This window comes from Bombus vosnesenskii, unplaced genomic scaffold, assembly GCF_011952255.1.
Source record: "Bombus vosnesenskii isolate JDL3184/JDL3185 unplaced genomic scaffold, Bvos_JDL3184-5_v1.1 scf7180000014105, whole genome shotgun sequence".
Lineage (NCBI taxonomy): Eukaryota > Metazoa > Arthropoda > Insecta > Hymenoptera > Apidae > Bombus > Bombus vosnesenskii.
This window is the reverse complement of record NW_022883371.1, coordinates 4,387,850-4,407,012: the sequence shown is the minus strand read 5'-3', so window position 1 is coordinate 4,407,012 and position 19,163 is coordinate 4,387,850. Positions and strand designations below refer to the sequence as shown.

The window sequence follows — 19,163 nt, the reverse complement described above, 5'->3', positions numbered from 1 at the left end:
CAGATATCTAGAATCTAAATGTATCTAAAATCTTATATAATTTTAAAATATCTTAAATTTTATACCAATCATTTTGCTTAGGAATGACGCAAATTTACGGAAACTTGAAAATGATAAAGCGAATTGATAACGGGGCGTATCAATGCAAGTGCAGGGTGCCACGACAACGTGATCCAGCAGTGGTAACGACATAGCAAAGGCCGTCGACGCCGGTTGGCTTGTGGAAGGTAGAAAGGGAATATGCAACTTATAGTACTCGAAATTCTGGTCGACGGGTTGCCGCGTCAGTCGAGAAGCAGCGTATGCTCGCGCTTGGACTTCAGTGTCGGAGCAACTGGTCCACGTCGTAAAGTCGCGGCAAAAAAACACGCCAAAGGAATGTAATCTCCGTACGAATGACTGATTTTCTACCCGTGTTCGACGCGCTTCAATTCAGAATCTATTCTATTACTCTTGGTAAGTGATTGAACGAAGAATTCATATGAGGAAAAAAAAGCATGCACGAGAGCGTGTATGGCTCAGGCGCGCACACTGAATAGAAATATTCCGAGACGGTCGATTGATAGATCGTTTGCGATTCATAGAAGTGTTCCTGTTTCTCAATATTATTATATTTTCTCATGTGAAGTTTTTCTATAAAGAATATTGATTTTTATACTTGTTCCCTTTTTGGAACTTTTAACTTTTAATTTTCTGGAGTGAAATACACAGCTGCCGCGACGGTAGTCTGTTCACGTGGTTGCATGTAACTTGTTTGCCGCGCTCTCATGTCGTGTGGAATCGCCTATGAGATTCGTACATTGCAAGTTCTTTGACGTGAAAATCAGAGTTTATTTCTCGTTTAGCAAAGGAGTGTGTATAATTTATTTTCTTAGATTTTTGGATTTTATTTTTGTATTCATATTATTTGGAACAGATTTATTAGCTCTGCTTTTTAGTGAAAGTGTAAATCGTTTATTAGCATAATGTACGGTATCTCTTAAAAATTAAATATGAATTTAAATATACAAATTTACCAATTTATCTACAAATATTTGTCAGAGTTCTTATCTTGCATGCTATATTGCTTCCTGTTTGAGGCTTTAGAATGAGAGGTACAGCTGTTTCCATAAATTTGTTCGTGTCATGGTAACTTATATGTATATCGTGGTTTTATTGCAAATTCTTTAAATAAGAGTAAATTAGTACGTTCTATTCGTGTGAAATATAGTAACTTCAAATTGGTGTAAACATCATTTACTTTATTATTTATACTTGTATTCATACATAATTTATACATACTTATATTATTCATATTCATTGACTCTAAAATGAATTTAAAAGAAGTAATGTGGAATAATGAATGTAGTAATAATGTAGAATAATATAATATATTATATTATTCTTCATGTAGTATATGTTTATTCAGGTCGCTCGATAATTGCAAGTTAAAATCCCACGTCAAAGTGTGCAACGATGACTCAGATTAATAATTGGCGAATGATAAGGAGGTCGAAGAAATCGTGACTCTATACAATACATTGATTTGATTCGAATTGGCAGTGTATCTATTTCATGCGCTGTATTTCCGGCTAAATTTACTTAATTCAATATATAGATTTGCAATAATATTCAGAACCTTACACCTTTGTCACAAAGTTAGAAACTAAATATTTTTCTAAATTCCTATACAAATTTTACCACCATTCTTTACATTAATTATTCTTTGTAATTAGCCAGAAGATCTGACAAGAATATTTAATACACAGTTATATTCATTCTTTACTTAATACCAATGCAATTCTACCACAACGTTTACGGACCACATACTTTTTTTCCATCTTGAAGAACGTCATTACTTCACATAATTATGATTATGAGATACAAAGACGCCATTCACACGTGGAAACATGAATTGTAATGATTTATAACATCGTGTACCAGAGTGACTAAATTTAAATATATAAGCGCGTGGGTATTTGTACTTGCCAATCGCTAATTAAAATCGTTAAGTTTGACGTACCACGTTTATCCATTTTAAATATTTTCGATCGACAGGAAAGATTGTAAATTATTATAGATTATGCATTCACTTGAAATTAAGCGTATGTGGAGTATGCTAATAGATTTTTCCGATTGGCACACCCAATTCTATGGAAAAACATTATTTGCCCTTCAATTATGATACAAGATTTATGATTGGAAAATAACTATTATAGAGATAGGAGGATGTATAGGTAGTATAAAAAAAAGCTTATTGTGCTTTTCGAATCGTCACAGGACTTATTTATATTTATTATATTTTTATTAAAGTTTCCATTGATATTTTAATATATTGATAATTCTAATTTACATCAGGATTAGTAGATGTTCAAATTTTCTATATAATATATATCAAAATGTCCTTTGATGCAAAAGTACACTAGTAATTATTATGTATTTGGTTTATTTTAATCTTTTAGTGAAGTATACTATTTTTAGTAAGGATCTCGTCGTAAAGAGTCGTTAAAAAAAATGTGATTATTATTATCTTTTATCATTTTTTTATCTGGAATAAACATGAGTAATTTCTTGTAATTTAATATCATATTATATAGAAATATTGTTATGCGTTCTTGGACATGTCTCAGAATTGAAAAAATAAATATAAGAGAACAATTTTTGGTATAAGACGATTTTTGTTTCGAGCGAATATGATAACCATCGCCGTCTTTTTATCGTTAATAGCAGTTATTAAATTGAATATAAGAAAATATAAAGATATTGCAGAAAGATTGTTCTGATCATATGTATCTCTTTGATAATACAGTCAAAAATAATTTTTATTAAAGAAGGTCCCAAATATTTCGTTTCTATAATACAGTAGATGTAATTCTTTAAATAACAAAGTAATTTAAAACGATTTTCCTTCCGAATTTTTATTATATTTACTTCAAACATAATATCTTTTTTCCGTTTCCATAGTCACATTTTATAAAAGAAAATGTTCTTTTAGCAGTTGCATTGCAAGCAAGAAATCTCTCGAAGTTAGTGTTCATCCAATTTATGAGCTTCTACAGAGTCTTGAATGATGATAAATTTATTTACATTTTGCTATAAGAATACGTCAATTGTAAAGATAATACGTCGCAGAAAACAATTCAACATATAGTTATCGGATGCAAGTGAACTCTGACAGCAACGAGAAAATTCATATTGGCTCAGTTCCCGAGATTCATCTATAAACGATGAATCATCGTTCATCTATCATTAACGAGTAGAACATTAATAATTACAGAAAAAAGTCAATAAAATTTACAATGAATTAAGAAAAGAAGCTATTTTTTTAGAAGAAGAAGATCGTAACTCCGTTTGAAGAATATTTTTAGAATTTTGCAATTGAATTATAATAATCCTCTTCGTCGTACTTGCCAATATTTTTGCAGTGTTATTAAATGTTAGTACGAATTTATTTTTATACAATATGCATGTATATCTTTCATTAAAAGTTAATATTTAAAAGGAACAGTGTGTGCAATGCATAACTATTGTATCTAAATCTTCAAATTTGCTATCTTCAGATTTAAATGAAAACAAATTTTTACTCTATATATGCAATGTGTTGTTTGTTGTGCTCTTTCTTGTGATCATTAATAGGATATAGAAGCTTCTAACAACATTTATCTAAAATGTTTTCGTGTTACTTCAATTTATACTTATCTTTTTAATTATATATTATGACATAGATATTTGTCTAAGTCTAACGCTATGCTTAATGGCAAATTTATCCGTTAACCTTTACAGATAAGTGTTTTACAATTACGTAACAAGTTACTATCTATAAGCATAGTTGGCCGAATGAACGATAATTAAAGGAACTAAACACATCTAATTGCAAATATCAACGCAAAATCCTTGAAATGCTGTGAACGAACCTAGACCTTAACCTTCATCGGCAATTTCCAAGTTTCTAAGATCATTCGCTAGTCTTTTATGGCCTGGAGAGATATCTGTATAAAAACAGCGCTGTCAATACCAAATTGAATTATATTTTGCCATAAAAGTATTCATAATACAACATGATAATATAATAATTATCAATCAATAAAATAACCTTGATCTTCATTTTTTTTTTTTTTTTTTTTTTTTAGAAAGTCATATCAGTGTTTTTGTTAGCGTTGAGGGGAAAGTCAGAAGCTAATAGAAAACTGCGTAATATTATCTTCTTTTAAATTTACTAAAATGCCAGTACTATATCCTCAATATATATATATATATATATATATATGTAGTATTGAGGAAAAACCCTGGAGCAAATCGTGATGTACTACAGGTAAAAAACAATAAAAGTGTTGACAGGCCAGGGAAAGATGGGCCATATAGCCGTGGCCTTTTACTACACGGGATAATTAAAAAAGCTATGCTTGATCATGGATCATCCACATCTGCATGCTAGGAGTACCAAAACCGTGGTATAAAAGGTAGCCGTTAGTTGCGACTGGAGTTGTACTAAGAGTTGTAGCCAGAGTTGTGAATCATTAATTTAAGTTATCTTAGTTCAGTCACATTACTGCATTAAGTTCACATTAAATAACCATTGTTTCTTGTTTAAATTATAATAAATAATTTTGTAGAGATCACTAACCAGAGAGTGTGTATTCCTACATATAGTTGATAGATTCTTGTGAAAATTTTAAGAATGCTTAAGAATTGAAAATGAACCGGTAACCGACAAAAAAAAATCGTTCAATATTTATAATCCATCATCATGCTCTGAAAAAAATGCGTCGATTTATAGGGAATCCACGGTACCAATAGTAAACGTATATTTTGTAGGTTTATCAATTTGTTCATGCATATTACAAGTGCCAAATGTTATACTCAAAGAGAATTCGACTTTAGCCTCATTCCTGTTTTATGCGATCCGTGTTGTAAGCGACAAATGAACGATAGACCATGGGATAATTTATAGAAGACAAAATCTGGCAATTGTTTTGTGATAATGTCTAAATAAACAAAGTATAACAGAGTAACTGTACTAGAATCTTCAAATAACTGCTATTCAAACACGTATTCTATGATAAAATTATGGACTTTCTTTTTATGTTACAAGACAGGAAAATTTTAAATATAGATATAGATTTAGAGAACTTACGATGACTATCATGAAAAACAAGATGCTGTATAAAATAGTTAAAGTCTCTCATCAAGCTTTTAATAATATAGTGACTTTTAATGATATAGAGGAACATATATATATAGATAATTCCAATAGAAATTAATATTTTGACTGAATTGGAAATTGTTTAACTGTTTCAGTACTCACGAGACAAGCGCGTATTGGCAGCTATTGAAACGCCTGAGGAGGCCGAAGACCAGCTTCTGTAATCGATGGGTTGAGAACGCGAAATTCGTGCTTTTCTGCTTTCTTCTCTTCTCGTAACCAAGGTGTATAGCTTACCGATGAGCCATGCTGAAGGTAGTAGGAGCCTCCTGGCTGCAGACACGCATCTCCACTTACATCCTAATCGCCGTAGCTTTATTAGGAGTCGGGGCCATAATACTCGGTGAATTCGGACAGTAAGTTCATTAATTCACTATATCACTTTAATAGGAATCAGGACTAAATAGGAATAATCATGACATGGCTGATATTTATAAATATTCTTAAATTAGACTGTCCTGACGAAAAGTAATTATTATAAGAAAAATACAATTGTAACAAAAATATATGGAATGTAAATATAAAAAAGTATGAAAGGTATGAAAAGTATTCCAAATATGATTTATATTTAGATGAAAAGCGCAAAAATAATGATCTAATATTTAAAAGCATTATAGCATTCATTAACTGAAATATTACCAAATCGATAACATTCACCTAACGTTAGAACATATACATATTAAAAATTAATGCACAATACAACTATGTGTATCTTATTTAAATCACTATTGGCCATAAATCAAATATCGATCTATATCAAGTTATTTCACATACAATTTCAATATACATACATATAACGGATGTCGTGATCTTTCATCAAGAAACAAGTGTTCTTACTTGAAAGATCAACGTTCCTGCGATAACTCCGACCGCATTCGACACATGTGAAACGCGTGCAGCAATGTGAGTGAAGCGATCGAAAGCATCAGCATTTCAATGGTAACAAGCTGGATGGGACCGGTCGCGACATAGGATCGAGTAACGCAACGTCTGGCTTCTCGAATTCGCGCTTGTCGCTATCACAGCAGGGCTGGTGCGTGCACACGTTGCGCTTCCGACGTACCACAAAGCTTTTACGTACTTGTCACGCGGTTTATCTTGCTTGCCGCGTGCACAAACGGCAAACAATAATTTCGCCGAACAGATAATAAAAACTACTTTATTTATTGTCATAAGTTTGTCATTGTCATATTTGCACCGGCCATTATCATTTGCACGTGATCTACATAAATTCTTGAAATATGTCTTATTCTTAGTTTCTTTAATTAAATATCTTTTTGTTATTTTGTAATATTTTTGTATTATTATTTTTGTTATTTAATTAATAAATTATTGTCCTTTGATCTGTATTATACGACGTCGCTGTTATCTAATTGCTGTTATCTATTGTTTTAGTTAAGTAAAATTTTTGGAAAATGTTTATAATATATTTGTATAGATGGCATCTGAATTTTCGAGTACTGTAACTTTAATTTTAATTCAATTCAAGCAGATTTTCATGTTATTATATAACTTGATAGGTAATCTGAAAGAAATTAATTGTTTCAAAAAGTGTAGGTACAAACTAGTAGGGAAAAATATTTCGTATTCCAATCGAGATGTTTTTAAGTCTGTGTGTGTGTGTGTGTGTGTATGTGCGCGCGCGCGCGCGTGTGTGTAAAAAATTACTAAAAACTGGTTTTAATGAGTTTCATGAGTTGCCTACGTTTCTAAAGTTCGATATAAATGAATAATGTAGCATATATTACACATGTGATTGCAATCAGGATTTGCAATTAGAAGTAGGTTCTGTATGTGAAGGATATTGATATGTATAATGTATACTTCGCATATTTCACATAGAGACATAATAAACTTTTAATTCTCTTCTAATCAGATCATTAATTATTAACAATAATTTTTAATCGTAGAAGTTGAAACTAAAATTTATTTTATTGTCAATTATGTGGACATTCCAGATTATTTGTCTAATATATTCATTTCATATGTGCGCAGATACACCAGTTAAACTTTTCTAATTACCTATCTATCGTACGTTAACAGTGTCGAACAAGATGGAATCTATTCAGCCACCGTATTATGGAACCGTAAAGGAGGATATCGTATTGAGTTTTGGGGCCAAGGCAATGATCTAACTGCTATACCATTGCATGCAGCTCGAGCCTATTATAAAACTGAAATTTTCGAGCATGGGTAAGTCAATGTCATACATAAAGTTAATATAAAAAATATATGTATAAAGCTAATATTACAAATATAATATAATATTTGTATGTTAAATATATATATATATATATCTATAATCAAGATTCAAATATAAGATTCAAGATATAAAATGATATAATTTTTACAGATGGTCCTATATTGAAATAGAAACATCATCAAAATACCCAGATACTGTACAAGCTTATGCCGCCGGACTGTTGGAAGGTAGTCTAACTTGGCAATTAATTCATCATCATTGGTTCAACACTATAAAGCCAAAATGCGAAACAAAACCCGTTGAGTGCCGAAAGCTAATGCGATATCTTCGAGACAACACTGCCGTTATTCGAGAACGTGCTGAATTGACGGAGTCTACTGATCCTTTTTGGCATATGGTACACAATTACCCTATTGTCTTAATAATAAATCATATTTTTAGTAGTTTTAAAAGACGATAAAATAAACTATAACTAAAAAAAATACTAAATATTAAAAAATATGTTAATAAAATAAAATAAAATTGATTTTTGTTTAGGTACGATTATTTTATGCTCAATTAGATGGTTTGGAAGCTGGTTGGAAATTTGCTGTACGTCGGAGTCGTGTGTCGGTATCATTGGAATCTGACGATTTCCTTTGGCTCGCCTTGACTTCCGATTTATCTGGTTTCCAACAAGTATTCAATATTTCCAATTCCGTAGTAAGTTCTATGATCCACTTCAAATTTCTTGCAAGAGACAATTCGGAACCTCTAGTTGCAATCAATCAACATACATCAGCACCGTAAGTGAATCATTATATATTTCTTATATTAATCAATTTGTTTAAGAATTTCAAATATAAACTGACATAAGCTTTGTATTTTCATGCTGCAAGAATAATTATAATAAACGTGGGTGTAATTATTTAAACTATATAAAACTACAAACTATGTAAATATATTTAAATGTGTACTTTATTAGATGATAGAAATTAATACGAATAAACTACAAATCTTTATTTCTTATTTTATAGATACACTCAAATGTTAAGACTCTTAAAAAAATACACATTTGGCTATCATGTGCTACCTACGACAAAAACTGATGCATTAATTCCGGGTCGATCAATTGTATTGTCGTCCTATCCTGGAGCATTATCGTCCCGCGATGAATTCTATTTAATAAATGGAGAAAATCATGAAATGATTATTACTGGAACATCTTTATTAGCAACGAATCAGAATGAGTGGAGTCTTTTGTATCCAAAAGATCATGTATGAATTTATTGTTAAATTTACATAGGATGCGCCTGAATATCATGTGCAAGCAGGTATGGGACGATTCTTTATGACAGAATGAAAAGAAAATTAAACAAAATAGAATAAAACTTTTTCGTCCAAGACTTAGTTTTCGAGAAAATGGAGTTTGAAAATTTATAAAATGTATTTGAACATAGTTAATTCTGGACTGGATAGGAATAAATAATCGACATGAGGTTATTCCACGCGTGAAAATAAGAATAAAATTTTTTCATAAAACGCTTTGTTTCCTAAAATAATAAATTTGAAAATGTATCTACGCATGTAAAGGATAAATATTGAGCAAATTCTTAACTAAACATTTTTGAAATCTAATGTCTTTAGTATGAAACCTTAAACGGGAAAATAATATTTCACATCTTTTACTCATTTTAGCATGTAGAATAACCTCGTGCCGATTATTAACTCCTGTCAATCTGAAATTAGCTATATTGAAGTATACTTAATAAATTTTCAAACTTGATTTTCTCGAAAACTAAGTCTCGAACGAAAAAATTTTATTGTATATTTTCGCCTTAGTTTTTCATAATGAATCACCTTATGCCAATTCGTACATGATATACAGGTGCGCCATATATATAGTTTATTTTATGTACAAAAAGTTATTAAGTAATAATAATAATGTTATAGGTAATGCTAACTGTAAGATTAATGGCAGCAAATCGACTAGCAACGAACAGTCAATCTTGGTTTGATACTATATCTCATCAGAATGGTGGAGCTTCTGCATTGCAATGGATCAGTTTTGAGCCACGTTCTATGACTGTATTATTAGTGGAACAACTACCACGCATCACCGTTGCTATGAATTACACCGAGAAGTTTAAAAAAATCGGCTTCATATCGTATATTGGTATATCGAATTTTCAAAACATCAACGACATCGTACGGCCTGCCAAGAAGGATGTAGATCTTTTGAAAACCCGTTTAATGCGTTTACAAGAGAATATCACTACGTTCGAGCAATTTCGAAACTTCATGCGTGGATGCAGCCAGGAAGGTTGCACTTCCGAGGAACAAAATTCAAAAACAAGTCAGTTGCGGGAATTGACGTATCGTGGAGATTTGGAGGATATACCTGTACCGTATGGTATTATAGATACGAAGATTTTAGCAATTTGTGCGGATGGTCTCAAAAGCTTTGAAGCTACTTCCGGACCATCTACATCGCAATCGCGAACACCATTCCAGTGGTCGAAAAGCTTCCCCAATATTTCGCATGTAGGTCACCCGGACTCTTTTGAATTTAAAGGCGTTACCCCAAGATGGGTTTGGGCCTAATTAATTTTATTAAAATTTTGCTTAAAACTAACACTTTTTTAAAAACATTTTCAAGTATTTTTAAGAGAATGGAGACGATTTCCCGTCAATTCCTCGCAGTTTGATTTTTATTCTTCTTAGGCAAAATTTTTAATTATAGTATTTAAATATTTTATAGCTGGCTCATATGTTAGCCGCCTATGGTTAAATTTTAGGAAATAAAATAAAAACATAAGAATTTATAGTGTTTCCAAATTTATTTCTATCACCTTAAATCTTTATTTTAATATTAAAAACCATTAAATTCGCGAGTATATTACATTTATTATATTCTGATGATTTTGATCTACATAATTTGTACTGATACTATATTTATTTAATTTTATATAGAATTATGATTTTATTTATTTATTTATTTACATTTATTTATTTATTTATTTTGTTTTGTTTTACATTTATTTATTTATTTATTTATTTGTTATTTATTTGTTGTTATGGTACGTAGTAAGTCATAACAGAGGTTATAATATTATTTTGAATTTAATGAAAAAAAAACAATTTTAGTGCTACCATCTAACAATATTTACGTAAAATAACGTTTAATATGCCGGTAAAGCTAGGCGTGACAACAGTTATATCTATTTCCATTGACTGTAATATTATGCAAGTTGAATGACAATGTTTATTTATCAAATATTTTATCAGAAAAATTAATAATTCAACATTAAAACTATTTAAGATGTAGTTCTTAAAATTCTACATTTTCTCAATTTTTTGCCACTTTCTGGTTATTGTTTATCACATATTGTATTGTAACACGTGAAGGTATCATTTGATTTCATTATCGCAATCATGGAAAGTGATGATCAAGGACAAGTTTTTAATAATGAAAAATTTAATGGTATACACATAAATGGGGGAGATAACAGTTTGAGAGAGAAGGTTATGTTATAAAATTGATTTAGTTAGAATATTTTTAAATTTTTATAACGAAAAAGAATATATAAAACATTTTTTTTTAATTACCTCATCTTTCTTTTTAATTTATGTTATATCTTATTTAAAATATGATAATAAAATATAATATATTACTTTTACTATCTGCAATTGTAATATTTAAAAAAGTTGAACATATACTATTATACAATATGTAATATAAAATTTAATTTATTCTTATCATACTGTTAGTAATAAAGAAACGTTATTAGGTTTTGTCAATAAGAAGCGAGGAAAGCATTTTTAATGAAGCATCAAAGAAGATTGATAATTTCATGAAATCAAATATAAAAACAAAAAAGGATTCAAAAGAACTAAACAATGATAATGGAACTGGTACTATAGATTGTTCAGGACAAAAAAAATTAAAAAAACAAGTTCAAACTGGAGAGATTACGCCCTTTCAAGCAATTGAAAAACAGTTCGATTTGTTAAAAACTAAAGGGTATATGATATTAATAAAATTGTTATAAGTAAAAATTATAAAAACTAAACTTAATATTCATTTTTCAGGACATTTAATAAATCCTCTCATTTACTTGATCTTGAAAAATACCTTCGACAGCAGGCTGAACTTGCCAAACAAAGAAAACGTTTGAAAGAAAATTCAAAGGCATCTAAGTATACTAGTAATAATGCAGTAACAATTAAAAAGCCAAAATTATTAAATATTCATCCTAAAGAATTTAAAATAGCGAAAAAAACAAAAATCAAAGCTAATAAGAAGAAATTAGTTTCTGAATTTGAAACATCAAAAAGTTTAAATAAAAACAATGATATTAATTATGAAACAGAAGATAGTAAGTTTAATCAAATTGAGAATTCTACCAAAGAGGCTAAACATTCAAAAAATGAATTCATTTCCTGTAATAGTTCCGAAGATAATACTAAAGAGACATTGATTGAAAATACAACAAACATTAAATTTGCAGATATAACTAATGATTCTGAAAGTGAATATGTACCGAGTGATGAACAAATAGATTCAGGTACATATTATCACTAGTTTAATTTGAAACTTAATATTTATTAATGAAGCATCATTTTTTTTTAATTTTATAGCAGATGAAGGAAAATCATGTAAAAAGAGAAAATCTCTTACCAAATCTGTTCATACAAAAAGAGGTAAACATAGTGATTTATCATAAAATTAATCATTATAATATGTCACTTTTATTAATAGAGAATTATGTGAATTTTAGTTTTGGATGATGGAAATGAAGAGATGTATAGAGAAAGGGTAGAGAAAAGTGGTTATCCAAAGGATGAACCACTACACAAAATAGATAATTTATTTAAAATCCCTCAATCTATATGGAAAAAGTTATATAAGTATGAATAATTAAAAGACTAATTTTTATATATATCTATTATGTGTATATATAAAATTGACTAATTTTTTTAGATATCAGAAAGTGTCTGTACAATGGTTGTGGGAACTGCATCTTCGTGGCTTAGGAGGGTTACTAGGTGATGAAATGGGTTTGGGAAAGACTGTTCAAGTAATTGCATTTCTTGCAGGTTTAGATTGTAGTGAATTATTGTCAGATGGTGGAAGGTACATACTTTCTGTTTATTGATTATTTTAACAAAGTCATAATACATATTTAATTAATAACAACTACTTATTCATAGGTTCAGAGGTTTAGGACCAACTATAATTGTTTGTCCAGCTACTCTAATGGAACAATGGGTAAAGCATTTTCATGAGTGGTGGCCTATTTTAAGAGTGGCTGTTCTACATCAATGTGGAACTTATAATGGTAAGATAAAATCATCTGTTACTTACTACACTAACATATAATAATAATGTGATATTTTATCACTTTTATATTATTAATAAATATCTTTTCAGGTAATTTGGAGTATTTAATGCACTCTTTAAAATCTGGTGGTGTATTAATTACTTCTTATTCTGGTATGCTTATACATAAAGATTTACTTGTAACCAGTCAATGGCACTATGTCATACTTGATGAAGGTCACAAAATAAGAAATCCACAAGCAAAGGTAGTTTTTTGCTTTTAATTTGTGACGATTTTACAATTAGGTACAGAAGCAATTGCAACTGAATTCTTGTAGATCAGTAAAGCAGTAAAGGAATTCTCTACACCACATCGACTTTTGTTAACGGGTAGCCCTATGCAAAACTCCTTAAAAGAACTATGGTCCCTCTTTGATTTTATTCTACCTGGCAAGTTAGGCACTTTACCTGCATTTTTAGAGCATTGTGCAGCCCCTATAACTCGTGGAGGATATACAAATGCTTCTCCTTTGCAAGAAGCTATCGCGCTTCAGGTCGCTACAATGCTTAGAGATACTATTACACCATATATGCTCCGAAGAACAAAAAATGATGTGCAACATCATCTTAGTCTACCAGAAAAGAACGAACAGGTTTGTTACATATTAGAATATTTTGTAAGAATTTATAATTTCATATCTCAATTCATGTTTTTTAGGTACTGTTTTGCAGTTTAACAGGAGAACAAAAGGAATTATATAAAGAATATTTACGTTCTGCAGATGTTAGTTTCATTTTGCATGAAAAGAGTAATTCAGTAAGCAGAAGATACAGGGCTCGCCTCCTCATAGCATTATCAGTGCTTAGGAAGATATGCAATCATCCTGATTTGTTTCTTTATACAAATCCAGTTGTAAGTTTATAATTTATATATTTTATTTAAATTATAATTTAATTTATATTATAATATTTATATAATATTCATTGTATTTAATTAAATGTATATTTAGGATTCAGATGAAGACATTGATGTATCAAATGAAGCATTGGAGAAATTTGGATACTGGAAGCGCTCTGGTAAAATGATAGTGGTTCGGTCCCTTCTTAAAATTTGGAAGAAACAGGGACATAGAGTACTTCTTTTTACTCAAGGGAGACAAGTAAATAAGTTATATAATTGTTTATAAACATACGTTATGTACAAAATAATGTATAACAAAGTTTTATTTGCAGATGATGCATGTTTTAGAATCTCTAGTACAAAGCGAAGAATATTCTTATTTAAGAATGGATGGAATTACTTCTATGTCACAACGACAAGAAACGATTCGTTTATTTAATAAGGTATATATATATATCGATGAACGGAAAATGTATTTTATTAATATTTTAAGTCTTTTTGTAATTTGATCTTTTTCATACAGGATCCATCATATTTTGTGTTTTTGTTAACTACGCGTGTTGGAGGTCTGGGAGTAAATTTGACTGGAGCAAATCGAGTAGTTATTTATGATCCGGATTGGAATCCAGCAACTGATGCTCAAGCAAGAGCACGTGCATGGAGAATTGGACAAAACAAAAAAGTTACCATTTATAGACTTATTACTGCTGGTACTATTGAAGAAAAGGTAAAATTTTAAGTTTTTCTTTTGCTGAATATTTCGAAGTATTTATGAGATAATGTTTTGTTTCAGATGTATCACAGACAAATATTTAAAATACTTCTTGCAAATAAGGTTTTAGAAGATCCACGTCAACATAGATTATTTAAAACTTCCGATTTAGTTGAACTTTTTAATTTTAATGAATCTATCGATAATAATTCTAGTGAAATAGATCAATTATTCGGACAATCTAGACTAGTTTCTTCGTCTACCAAATTTTCACCTAATAAAATTGAAAAAATGCGAAAATTAGCAGCTACGCTTAGTAAAAATATAAGTCAAAATACCTCAAACTCTACACCTGTAATACAAATAGCACACGTTACAGAGAATGTTTCAAGTTGCCATAATAATAATATTGATCAAGATATTTTAAAACACAATTATGAAATATTCAAGGATAATTTAACAAAAGAAGGTATTAGAAACGAGAGTAATCTTCATAAAAAAAATGAAGATATACTTTTTTCTGCACATCAAGAAAGTACGAATGACAACAATATCCAAAATAAAATTTCAAAAGATATTGAATACAATACAGACAACATCTTAAATAATAAACTGGAAGATGAAGATCATACATTAACAAGTAGATCAAATTCTGATATTAAAATACATGAAACATCAAATAAGGCTACTGTACAATGTCTATCTAATGATGCTAATATAACTGAAATTTTAGATAGAAGTAACGAAACAGTAACATGCAATGTGAATATCAATGAAGATACGTTGTCAAAATTAAATAAAAATCATTGCAAAGAAAAAAGAAAAAGAAGTTCACGATTAAAAGAGCATGCTGCCTCAGCTCTATTTGAAGGAGAACGTGTCTCACATTTAATTGGACGACGTCTTGGACGTTCTCTGGCCGAGGAACCTAAACCAATTGAAGATGATCAATACGTCTTAGAAAAATTATTTGCCAAAGCGAGTAATTATTCTCTTATTATATGAGCATATTTTCTATTAGGATTTTTTATATACAATAATAGTAAAATATATAAAATATTCTTCCTTAGGCGTGACTTCTGCTTTTCAACACGAGACAGTATTATCAAATTCAGAACATAATTCTGATGACAAAAATCCAATGCAGCGATTAGCGCGCGAAACAGCGCAAGAAAATATGGACAGTATTCGTAAATCTCGTAAGTGGTGTTGGAAGCCCATGTGGAATTCTATGTCACCAAAAAATTACTGATTTTTATACATGTATATAAGTAATTAACATTTAGTTTATATAATTTATTGAAAGTGATTCTTTATTCAGTGATCTTAAATTTTCCAATTAAACAAAAAAATAATTATTGATCTAAATGTATGTTTACAGAAAAATAACACTTTTTTGAAACTAAATCAAGTATATAAGTACAACTTAATGAACATTTATGAACTTTTCCAAAACCTTATGTTAAAACAATCTTTTTTGTATTTCCATTGTAAATTAATTTCTATTTTTTTAATTGTGTATAAAATATTGCGTTAATATATAATCATTTATTAATTAAATATTAAACTATTTTTGTATATTAAATATAATGATACATTATTTTATAATGTATTATTTCAGTGGTTTAGAAACAATAACTTTTTCATTTTACTATTTTTAAGCATACAATAATTTCAGCCCACTATATTACCTATACGAAATAATTTATATCTTAGGCACTTACATGTAAAAGATAAATTGGAAAATAATTGATAGATGTAAATATTTTTACAATAAAAAAATGCTGCTCTCTTTTGCTAATTAGATCAATCAAATATTTTGTCATGTATTAATCTTTTTTATACTATCTATAATTCTTTCGTAATTACAAATAAAATAAGTTACAATATGTATATACACATATATATACATATTGTAATTTATTATTAAATAGTCACTAGAAAATATAAAAACTTATCTGTATAAACTAAATTTCTATTTACATTGATTTTTTACTACATTTTACATTCAATGTCTTAGAAATTCTTCCAGTGTAGGACCACCCCTACCTAAAGGATCTTCAGGAAACATAACATAATTTCCTACAAATGTTGGGATCAATAATCTCTTTTCAATTGTATCACGCCACTCTGGTTTTTCCAAATATAAATCTCTATATTGGTCTGAAGAAACTACGATACCTCCACACATTGTTGCATATTCTAATATATACCTAGAAGCGATAAGGAATACCATTTTATAAAATAAATAGTTCTCACAATAGCTAAAAAGAAAAACAATTTACCTATCATCGTAAGGAGTTATCCGTTTACCACCAATAACACGACTTGGTGTAAAAATTACTATTCCATCTGTGTATAACTTTTCAAGTAATGGGTGGTTTAATGATCTTCTATAATGAGGTACAAATACTTTAACAGAATGACCCCTCTTTTGGAAATACTCTACGACTATCTTGATTCCTTCCTCTGCAAATATTTTATGTTTACGATACCTAGAAAATATTAAATTGTTGCTGTACGTATAATTATAATACATAAATTAAATATAATCTCCAAATAATCAATCATCATACGCCATAGCTATATTGTTGCCGTCAATAACTATCTCCCGTAAGCTATTAAGTGGTTGAGGTACAGATGATCCAGTTGTAGATAATTGGGGATATGATATAAAGCTAGGCTCAAAAGTAGTTTGAAATCCAGGATTAGAAAAATCATATAAATTAGGATAGTTATATGCGACTGGCATATTATATACAAGTGGTAATGTACTTGTACTAGAGATAGTAGGTATAGTAGATGTATCAATAGTAGATGTATAAATAGTGGATATAGTAGGTATAATAGATGTATTAAATGTAGTGGATATAGTAGATGTAGCAGATGTATTAAATGTAGTGGACATAGTAGATGTAGTAGATGTAAATGTAGATGTAGTATAGTTTGTTACTGGTCGTTTGAAATTTCTTAATCTTTGAGTTGTCTTTGGTTTTATCATTATAATGTTCTTGCTTATATTATGAGGTTTAGGAAATTTCAATCTACGTTTGCTGAAAGGTAAACAAGTTATCGCACTTTCTTCTTCTTCTACTTTTTTGTTTTTTGCATCCTTTTCAGTATTTGTTTCATGTTGTTGCGATATATCTTCATTGGATTGTAAGCAACTAAGATTGTTTTTATTTGGTGTAGTATCTATCATAAAAATTCTGTCATTCTTCTTTCGATCTATAGGTTCTTCTTCTGATTGATTTACAGATGGTACAAAAGTTTCTATGGAGAGTAGAGAAGTTTTTGCACATAGTGAACTTTTCACAGATTGTGGAGGAACTTTTGCACATGTTGGAGTTTTTACAGATAGTGGAGGAGTTTTTGCACTTGGCACAGGAATTTTTACAGATTGTGGAACAGTTTCTGTAGAGGGTGCAACAGTTTCTGCAGATGGTGGAACAGTTTCTACAGATGATGGAACAGTTTCTACAGATGATGGAATAGTTTCTCCAGATGATGGAATAGTTTTTGTTGATGACCATACCACAACAATATCATCTAAACTTTGATTTATAGAATCTGATACCAAAGCTATAAAAAATTAAATTGCAATAATATTCTTAATTAGAAAAATGTTGTTATTTTATAGGAAACATATTTTTTACCTATGTTTTCATCATCTAAATCGATAATTGTATTAGATACTGAAGGACAAGTTGAATTATTTTCTGATAATGCAACAATGTTCTTTTTCCTTTTCTTCCTTGGAGGTCCTTCTACTGCAGTTTTCGTTTGACTTAATGTTTCATTTGAATTACATTGAGGATTTCCTTCACCATTTATTGACAAATCTAAGAATCTCTTTCTTGTTTGTAGTTCTTGTTTACTTTCATCATCTTTATTATTTAATTCATTTTCATTATCGCTTAAAATAATAACGCTATCTTGTAAAGACTCTTTTGCAAAGCAAAAAGAACCTTTTCTTTTGTTAAAGACTTGGTTAGTATTACATGATAGTCGTTTTTGTGCTTGTGCCCATCTTTTGTTACTACAATTACAAAAACAAATGCTTATGTGTGTATATAAGTCTACATTTTATGTATATCGTACAAATTCTCTTTGCATTTTCTATTACCTTAATTGGATATGTCTCAGTGGACTTTCATAGAATGTTCGTTTTACATGTTTTTGTACTTTTTTTTTTTTTGAAGATACTTTTTCTTTCCTTGGTTTTGAATTTTCGTAACAAATTATAACAGAGTTGTTTAAAGTGCTCATTTTTAAATCATTTTTTTAATATTTCACCTTATTAAATTAACATCTACATGTTATAAAATAAAAATAAATGAAGTTTCATTTCTTAAAACATGTAAAACAGTTTTTAAATATCACTGAGTATTAACAAGAGACATAAAATAGTAATCCATAATTCTTAAATTAATAGTAATTAAATTAATAGTTTTAAAATATTTGATACTTACAAATAAGATATTGAATATTAAGTATAAAATGAATCAATACTTGTAAATATTCGTATTTTGGTTATCAATAATATCGTAAAATTATATGAATCACCAATACCACTTAAATTCTCTTATGACGTTCACAAATCTTGTACATTTTTGAAAATTAAATGTTTGTATCTTTCCGTCATTAATTTTTATTTGAACTCTTTTACAATTTAACCTAAAGGTACAAAACATAACAACATAATTCTAAATTTTAAACAAATTGAAATTCCCTTAGAGAGTATATACCCATTCATACCTTTACGATAAATATTATTTTATTTCCTTGATTATTTTAATAACTAAAACTAATATATTTCTTTACATCGTACTACTGTATTAAATTTAACCTCACCGAAAAATT

General features: G+C 29.2%; 3 protein-coding genes across 7 annotated transcripts; 2 read left to right on the top strand and 1 right to left on the bottom strand.

Annotated features, from left to right (window-relative positions):
• The first annotated feature begins 232 nt into the window (after positions 1 to 232).
• LOC117239750 (putative phospholipase B-like lamina ancestor) lies at positions 233 to 10,185 on the top strand. Its single transcript, XM_033505573.1, has 7 exons — positions 233 to 456; positions 5,278 to 5,538; positions 7,226 to 7,375; positions 7,536 to 7,782; positions 7,923 to 8,170; positions 8,402 to 8,642; positions 9,318 to 10,185. The coding sequence occupies exons 2-7, from the start codon at positions 5,429 to 5,431 to the stop codon at positions 9,966 to 9,968; spliced, it is 1,647 nt and encodes a 548-aa protein (XP_033361464.1). The 5' UTR covers positions 233 to 456; positions 5,278 to 5,428; the 3' UTR covers positions 9,969 to 10,185.
• A 369-nt stretch (positions 10,186 to 10,554) lies between these two features.
• On the top strand, positions 10,555 to 15,707 carry LOC117239518 (DNA excision repair protein ERCC-6-like). 5 transcript variants are annotated; one of them, XM_033505146.1, is made up of 15 exons: positions 10,555 to 10,889; positions 11,156 to 11,388; positions 11,457 to 11,932; positions 12,009 to 12,068; positions 12,146 to 12,275; positions 12,349 to 12,501; positions 12,579 to 12,706; positions 12,799 to 12,953; positions 13,026 to 13,340; positions 13,406 to 13,600; positions 13,698 to 13,847; positions 13,921 to 14,031; positions 14,112 to 14,315; positions 14,382 to 15,282; positions 15,371 to 15,707. In XM_033505146.1, the coding sequence occupies exons 1-15, from the start codon at positions 10,800 to 10,802 to the stop codon at positions 15,550 to 15,552; spliced, it is 3,483 nt and encodes a 1,160-aa protein (XP_033361037.1). In that variant the 5' UTR covers positions 10,555 to 10,799; the 3' UTR covers positions 15,553 to 15,707. The 5 variants fall into 5 exon arrangements, with proteins under 5 accessions (XP_033361037.1, XP_033361040.1, XP_033361039.1 ...); XM_033505149.1 differs by having other exon boundaries at positions 12,006 to 12,068; positions 14,382 to 15,278; positions 15,371 to 15,501; XM_033505148.1 differs by having other exon boundaries at positions 10,556 to 10,772; positions 12,006 to 12,068.
• Positions 15,708 to 16,254: 547 nt separating this feature from the next.
• On the bottom strand, positions 16,255 to 18,993 carry LOC117239521 (mucin-5AC-like). The gene is made up of 6 exons (XM_033505154.1): positions 18,773 to 18,993; positions 18,427 to 18,596; positions 17,957 to 18,339; positions 16,877 to 17,882; positions 16,586 to 16,795; positions 16,255 to 16,513 (listed from the first exon to the last, which is right to left on the bottom strand). Exons 2-6 carry the CDS (start codon positions 18,567 to 18,569, stop codon positions 16,309 to 16,311), a joined length of 1,947 nt encoding a protein of 648 aa, XP_033361045.1. The 5' UTR covers positions 18,570 to 18,596; positions 18,773 to 18,993; the 3' UTR covers positions 16,255 to 16,308.
• Between the last annotated feature and the right edge of the window lie 170 nt (positions 18,994 to 19,163).

What these genes read in the sequence shown, in the direction of transcription:
- LOC117239518 (XM_033505145.1), top strand. Translation starts at nt 10,800, where the DNA reads ATGGAAAGTGATGATCAAGGACAAGTTTTTAATAATGAAAAATTTAAT. An exon ending in TGATGAACAAATAGATTCAG is followed by an intron (nt 11,933 to 12,005) that starts GTACATATTATC and finishes TTAATTTTATAG; the next exon opens with CAGATGAAGGAAAATCATGT. An exon ending in CGATTCGTTTATTTAATAAG is followed by an intron (nt 14,032 to 14,111) that starts GTATATATATAT and finishes TTTTTCATACAG; the next exon opens with GATCCATCATATTTTGTGTT.
- LOC117239750 (XM_033505573.1), top strand. Translation starts at nt 5,429, where the DNA reads ATGCTGAAGGTAGTAGGAGCCTCCTGGCTGCAGACACGCATCTCCACT. An exon ending in ATACTCGGTGAATTCGGACA is followed by an intron (nt 5,539 to 7,225) that starts GTAAGTTCATTA and finishes GTACGTTAACAG; the next exon opens with TGTCGAACAAGATGGAATCT. An exon ending in AATCAACATACATCAGCACC is followed by an intron (nt 8,171 to 8,401) that starts GTAAGTGAATCA and finishes CTTATTTTATAG; the next exon opens with ATACACTCAAATGTTAAGAC.
- LOC117239521 (XM_033505154.1), bottom strand. Translation starts at nt 18,569, where the DNA reads ATGAGCACTTTAAACAACTCTGTTATAATTTGTTACGAAAATTCAAAA. An exon ending in CTGAGACATATCCAATTAAG is followed by an intron (nt 18,340 to 18,426) that starts GTAATAGAAAAT and finishes TTGTAATTGTAG; the next exon opens with TAACAAAAGATGGGCACAAG. An exon ending in TTTAGATGATGAAAACATAG is followed by an intron (nt 17,883 to 17,956) that starts GTAAAAAATATG and finishes AATTTTTTATAG; the next exon opens with CTTTGGTATCAGATTCTATA.